The 7,062-nt window shown below is 43.5% G+C and overlaps 1 protein-coding gene across 1 annotated transcript; it reads left to right on the top strand.

Annotated features, from left to right (window-relative positions):
* Nucleotides 1-575: 575 nt before the first annotated feature.
* Nucleotides 576-6,850, top strand: PLK2 (polo like kinase 2). The gene is made up of 14 exons (XM_054397328.1): nt 576-788; nt 1,320-1,427; nt 1,589-1,705; nt 1,899-2,028; nt 2,319-2,406; nt 2,807-2,902; nt 3,120-3,318; nt 3,432-3,579; nt 3,945-4,042; nt 4,698-4,821; nt 5,061-5,301; nt 5,397-5,526; nt 5,616-5,726; nt 5,848-6,850. The coding sequence occupies exons 1-14, from the start codon at nt 576-578 to the stop codon at nt 6,037-6,039; spliced, it is 1,995 nt and encodes a 664-aa protein (XP_054253303.1). The 3' UTR covers nt 6,040-6,850.
* Nucleotides 6,851-7,062: the final 212 nt, after the last annotated feature.

Genomic DNA, 7,062 nt, shown 5'->3' with positions numbered 1-7,062 from the left:
TGAAAACCAGGATCTGGCTCTCTGCTGTAATGCAGATGCTTAGGCATAAGTAGGGGAAACACCGTTCTCATGTGCAGCAACAGACACTTGGTAGGAGCTGCACTTACAGGCCACAGTAAAGATCGTCTTTCAGAAATGGTGCTCCACCAGCAGTAAGTGGGATGAAATTCCACTTGCGAGATCCTCCCGGTGGGCGGCAGTGGGCAAAGCAGCAACTGCAGCAGGAGCGCTCAGCAGGCGACCGCAGAGGCGCCCGGCGCTGCTGCCCCAGGATTCGAGTGGGTCCCGTCAGGCTGCTCCGCTCTCGCTGTGCTCATCCCCAAAGCAGAGCAGGGCGGCCGCTGCAACCAGCTCCCCTCGGGCGGCCCCGGGGCCGGGCCAAATCGGGCGGGAAGAGCCGGGCCCCGACGGGGGCCATCCTGCGGCGTCAGGGCGGAGCCACAGTACGCTATATAAAGGACGAACCGAGAGTTTGCTTGGTGTTGGGAGCGTGTCAGCAGTAGGGTGGGAGGGTGGCGAACGCAAAGCAAGACAAGACAGGGCGAACTGCAGGACAGAGTTGGTGAGGCGCAGTAATGGAGCTGCTGCGGACCATTGCTTACCCGCCGGGTGGCGGCGGCGCCAAGTGCTGCGAGGTGTCGCAGAGCAGAGCGGTCGGCGGCGAGTCACGGAGGAAGAAGGCAGAGGAGCAGCCGCACCAGCACGCCCACCCCGTCGCCGAGGTTTCTCGGATTATAACCGATCCCACGACGGGGAAGCGCTACTGCCGCGGCAAGGTGCTCGGAAAGGTAATGGCCACGGCGGGCTCTGCGACCTCCCGGGCGGTGGCCGATGTGCTCCGGCCCGGCCGCCTTCCCTCCTCAATGAAGCGCGGTGCGGTTGCAGAGCGGCTGACCGGGGTCTGTGTGTGTGTGCACGGGGTGGGCGCTGCCTCAGGGGGGCTGTTTTCCTCCGGGAGAATGCCGCCTCTGTCCCCCGGAGCGGGATCTGCTTTCTGATCCAGACGCAGAGGGTCCGAACACCCTTCTGTCCCCAGTTCATCTCTGCCCATCCCTTGCATGTGGAATCGTGTCTTCGGCGCGGTGAAGGCTACAGAAAGGAGTTTGCTGTAGCACGCGGGGCGGGGGAACCGGAGGTGAGGGGGCAGTAAGCCGTAAAAGCGAAGCTTCACATGGGCGAAGAATTTAAGACATGTCTTCTACCGAATTCCTCTGCAAAGGAAGTTGCGCTCCTTGACTAATACCTGAGCTGGTGAATGACTAAGTGTGGGACTTCTTTCGTACCTGCTGTAATTGCCTTTTTCTCGTGTGTCTCTCTAGGGTGGTTTTGCCAAATGTTATGAGATGACAGATTTGACAACAAATAAGGTTTATGCTGCAAAAATCATTCCTCACAGCAGAGTAGCAAAACCTCATCAAAGGGAAAAGGTGTGTTCATGAATTACTTTTTTTTTTTTTTAACTCCTCAGACTGTCTTTGTGTGCTAGGCTGCCCATCCCTTTTCCTGAAATAGTTCTGGCAGAGCTGGAAGCTCAGTTTTGTGGATGCAAGGCTAATAACACTTTCCCCCTCCCCTCTTTTCTCTTCAGATTGATAAAGAGATTGAGCTGCACAGAATGCTTAATCATAGACACGTTGTGCAGTTTTACCATTACTTTGAAGACAGAGAGAATATTTACATTCTTCTGGAGTACTGCAGTAGAAGGGTGAGCATCAACTGGGAGAAATCCAGTATTTACTTACCTGGAATCTGCAACTAATTTAAATGTGTGATGTAGAAAAGGTATTTTTTTTTTGTGGCTCCTTTAGTTGTCTTTGTTCGTACATTGGTTTACTTTAGTTTGAGGTCAATCCTGTGTGTGAATGTTCAGTGACGTTTCTTTGTTTTTTCCTCTGCAGTCAATGGCTCACATCTTAAAAGCGAGGAAGGTATTGACAGAACCAGAAGTACGATACTACCTCAGGCAAATTGTGTCAGGGCTGAAGTATCTTCATGAACAGGAAATCTTGCACAGGGATCTTAAACTAGGTAAATTGTTCACCTTGCTGAGTTCAAAACACCTTCAGCCCTGTCAGTATTGTGCTAATTTACACTTCTGTGATAACTTGGTTAAAAGAATCATCTGAGTCTTGTCTTCACAGTGAAGACTTACAGTGCTTAAAGAATGATACTATGCATTCCTGTTCCCCCCCCCCCCCCCCCCAAAAAAAAAAATCTTGACTAGCTTCTGGCTTCGAGCAAAGTATAACTCTGCAACTGTGGCAAATGCATTCCTACACTGCAAGAAAAGGACTAACTGGAAATTCTTTGTCTGCTAGGTAACTTCTTCATTAACGAGAACATGGAACTGAAACTGGGTGACTTTGGCTTGGCAGCTAGGCTGGAACCGCTGGAGCATAGGAGAAGGTAGGAGTGTAAAAAAAAAAAAAATTGAAGTCTAGTAGTAAATGAAAACCAATTCATTTAAACATAAGAAACACTGTTCTATAGCAGAAACTAATTGCTTCTGTGATTAAGATTCTCCTAGAAAAAGAAAGGCTTATGTGCTTTGACTCCTAGCATTTGAATAATAACAAATACCAGTGGCAGGGTACCTGACTGAAAAATGGTGCAGATACAGTAGTCTGCTGTTTCTGTATCATGAAGACAGCATGAAACACATCTATAGTATTAATGTTCATACTGCTTCTGTTTAGGAGTCTCTAAGTTCTTGTCCAAACTTGAGAGGAAAACCAGCCCTCTGAAAATAGCTTCTCTTCTTTCTATCTGAAATACTAACAAGCTCTGTGGTCTCTTTGATTTGCAGAACAATATGTGGAACACCAAATTACCTCTCTCCAGAAGTGCTCAACAAACAAGGGCATGGCTGTGAATCTGACATCTGGGCCTTAGGCTGTGTAATGTAAGTACTTCACTTGCCTTTGAAATGAAATATTTCTGTCACTGGCTTAGGCTTTCAAGAGTTCAAAGGGGATGTAGTACAGCATCAGTTTGCAGCCCTTTATACACATGTATCCCAGGTCTAGAAATTCTCTGTGTTAGGAGACAGCCTTTTCAGTAGTGTAGATAAGTATTGTGGGTTTGCAAAAATAAATTTTTTTTTTTTTGCTTTTAAACAGGTACACAATGCTGTTGGGAAGACCTCCATTTGAGACCACAAATCTTAAAGAAACGTACAGATGTATAAGGGAAGCAAGATACAGCCTGCCTTCATCTCTCTTAGCACCTGCAAAACACTTAATAGCTAGCATGTTGTCAAAAAATCCTGAAGATCGGCCCAGTTTAGATGAAATAATTAGACATGAATTTTTCTTACAGGTATGTATTGTCAAGTATTCTGGCTGAAAAACTTTCCACCCCAAGAATGCACTTTCCACCCTAAGAACTCACTCTGTGGTCTAAAAATTGGTATTTACATCTTGTTTCCACAGGGCTTTACACCCGACAGACTTTCTGCTAGCTGTTGTCACACTGTTCCTGATTTTCATTTGTCAAGTCCAGCTAAAAATTTCTTCAAAAAAGCAGCTGCTGCTCTCTTTGGTGGTAAAAAGGATAAAGCCAGATACTTCGACACACATAGTAAGTGGACCATAGCTACACTTGAAACTTATCTTTGTCATCATGGTATGCTAGTAACATAGAGCTATGAGAAAGCATTTGTTTGTCTGAGAACTCTCTCATGTTAGTTTTGGCTTTTTCAATAAGGAACCTGCAACCTATGTCAGCTTACATAAGTAGATGTTTCATATGGCATACTGGAAACCTAGAGTTGAGTCTTAAAGGTCTGTATAATGGCACTTCTGTTCTGAGAGACTGACAGGTTTAGATGTTACTAGATGGAGACAGCGTGCTTTCTGCAGCTAACTTGTTAGGCTTTCTGTAATTGAGCAGCACTTCCTGATGAAGTGTTCAATGTTTTAGTTTCGTTTTTTTCTGTATTACAGACAGACTAGCTAAAGAAGATGAAGAAATCTACAAGCTCAGGCATGATTTGAAGAAGACATCGATAACCCAGCAGCCCCACAAACAGAGAACAGATGAGGTAAATACAAGTACAGTTCAATAGAAATTCAGTGAAGTAGCTGTAATCAAATTATATTTAACTTGGATATCAGAGCTAAGGCTGTACACAGCATCACCAAGCTTAAACGGTTATCAGAGATGCTTTAATAGGGCTTAACCAAGCTTCACCAAGGTATGGTAGCATTTGTAGGGAGACTATCAATTTTGGCTTTTGAGTAATTACAGTATCTGCCTAGACTCCATTGTCATCTGTGTGGTAACTTGTCTGCCAGGTGCTCTTTCCCAATACTCCAAATACATGGTTTCACTTTGTGATTAACTAGGACTTCTTAAAGAATATATTGCTGAGAACTAACTTACCATTTGGTGTTCAGACCTGCACCCATCTGTTCCCTTGGTAGGGCGGGATTGCAGAGGACTGATTAATAACATGTAAGATGCAAATTGAAGATCTAAAGAATGGAAAGACATGGCATTCTTCTTTATGCTTAATATAACAGCAGCTCCCTGGACTTGCTGGAAACATTAGTACCTGTTTCCCTGGACTTGCTGGAAACATTAATACCTGTTTCCCTGGAATTATCATTTGTTGAGGAACAGGAGAGCCATGCAAAACTTGTGCATAAGCCTTGGCTCATTATGTTTGATATTTACATGTTTGACATCTCTTGTAGGAGATCCAGCCTCTTATCACAGCAGTAGCAAAGCCGGGAACGTTGCCAGAAACTAAGCAGTCTGGAGACTCTATTCGAATGATAGTCAGAGGAACTTTGGGAAGCTGCAGCAGTAGCAGTGAATGTAAGTGCAGCAAACTGTCGTCTTGAATTCTAAATCTCATCTTTACTTTCTTCATGTCTTACAAGCTTGAAGTGAACAGCTGCTTTCTTGCCCACCTCCTATTTTTCAGTGCTCTAAATTTTCCAAGAATTGTTTTGCAAAAGTTAAAACTGGAAAGCTTGATGGCTGAGCTTCTTAAAACTGCAGTCTTAGATAACTGAAAAATTTAGAATGAAAGCCTAATAATCCTTCTCTTTCAGGCCTGGAAGACAGTACCATGGGAAGTGTTGCTGATACAGTTGCAAGGGTATTACGAGGATGTCTGGAGAACATGCCAGAAGCAGACACCATTCCCAAAGAACAGCTGACAGCATCCTTCCAGTGGGTTACAAAATGGGTGGACTACTCCAACAAGTATGGCTTTGGGTACCAGTTGTCAGATCACACTGTTGGTGTCCTTTTCAACAATGGGGCACATATGAGTCTTCTGCCAGACAAAAAGTAAGAATGATTACAACAGTGATAGCTCACTAAGGTGGTTTAATCACAAAATGTTTTTTTGTCATCTCTAATCTCCTTACTTTCTGCTTTTGTAGAACAGTCCACTACTATGCTGAGCTGGGGCAGTGCTCTGTCTTCTCATCCGCAGAGGCTCCTGAACAATTCATTAGCCAAGTAACTGTACTGAAGTACTTCTCTCACTACATGGAAGAGAACCTCATGGATGTAAGTTCAGCACCTTCCAGGTCCTGAGATGTGAAAATACACTGAAGCGTGAAGTAAGTGCTTAACATAATGTCTATTCTCTTTCCTAGGGAGGAGATTTGCCCAGCCTAATGGATGTACGCAGACCCAGGCTTTACCTCTTACAGTGGCTGAAATCTGATAAAGCATTAATGATGCTCTTCAATGATGGCACATTTCAAGTAAGTTTGGTAGCATTAACAGAGAAAATGTTTCTAAAATACATTATTTCAATAAAACTAGATTAGTGCCAGAAGCTGAGAGGAGAAAGTATACAAACAGGAACTCGCTTCTCTTTTACAGGTGAACTTCTATCATGATCACACGAAAATCATCATTTGCAATCAGAGTGAAGAGTATCTCCTTACCTACATCAACGAAGAGAGGATATCCACAACGTTTCGTCTGACAACTCTTCTGGTTTCTGGATGCTCATCGGAACTAAAACAAAGAATGGAATATGCTCTGAACATGCTGCTGCAGCGATGTAACTGATGGGGATGACTCCGTTAAACAAACGGACCTTCTTGTTCACTGTGAAATCTACAGTGGGGATATTAGAGCAACTAGTATGTTGGTGATGGATGTGTGGTGGTACGAAAACTTAACTGTTCGAGTGTGCTGGGCACACATCTATTAGACAGAAGTGTAAGCATACTCTTGGACTAAAGTGGTGTGACAAGGAGTTCTTTGGACCATAATTTTCCTTGCTTTGTGTGTGTGTTAAAGATATTTTTGACTTGAACTCAGCAGATTGAGACTGCCTGCTCCGTAAGAGCATTTCTGATGGAGTTAAACTGTGAATATGCATCTGGAAAGGGAGGGGAGATTTCTGTTGTTGTGGAATAGCTGTAATAAGCAGCTTCTGGTTGCTTAACTGTGAACTATGACCATACTCTTCTTTCCCTTATTTTTCAAAAATACCCACACTTGTGGCTAGCAAAGTGCATTCCTTGTTAATAATTTTTTTTAATTTATTACAGCCTAAAGTGAAGTATTTATTACACAACTTTTTTTTGAACCTTGGCATTTTAAATATAAATCCGTTGGCAATAAAGAGAATGGAAATCTGAAGCATTCTCCACACTTTTTTACAACACGACATAACAGGTTTGGCATTACCAAACATCTTATGCCATTTGAAGAAGTTTAATACAGATCAGGATATGAACAACAACTTTTAACACTGACTGGTTTCTCTTCTATTACAAGTGCCAGTATGCTGCTGCTGGTTATAGAAATAGCCCTAAAGCAACTACTGATGGAGCTTGCAGAGTAATACACTTTTTTTCCTAGGGGCTAAATCCAGAAGTATGGATCTTTTCAAGATACTGTATCTCAGAACTGGTGTTTTACACTGACTGAGAAAACTGCCTTCCTTTATGGGTGATTCTTGGTGGACAGTAGATACAATGAGCTGTATAAGCTTTCTCCTTAACTGCTGTGGAAGCATTGCTTATTCACTAAGGGACTAAAGTATCATTCGTATCATATCACCTCAATCGTAGAATGAATTGT

Source organism: Indicator indicator, chromosome Z (genome assembly GCF_027791375.1).
Source record: "Indicator indicator isolate 239-I01 chromosome Z, UM_Iind_1.1, whole genome shotgun sequence".
NCBI classification, from domain to species: domain Eukaryota; kingdom Metazoa; phylum Chordata; class Aves; order Piciformes; family Indicatoridae; genus Indicator; species Indicator indicator.
This window is presented reverse-complemented; position numbering and strand designations above follow the sequence as displayed.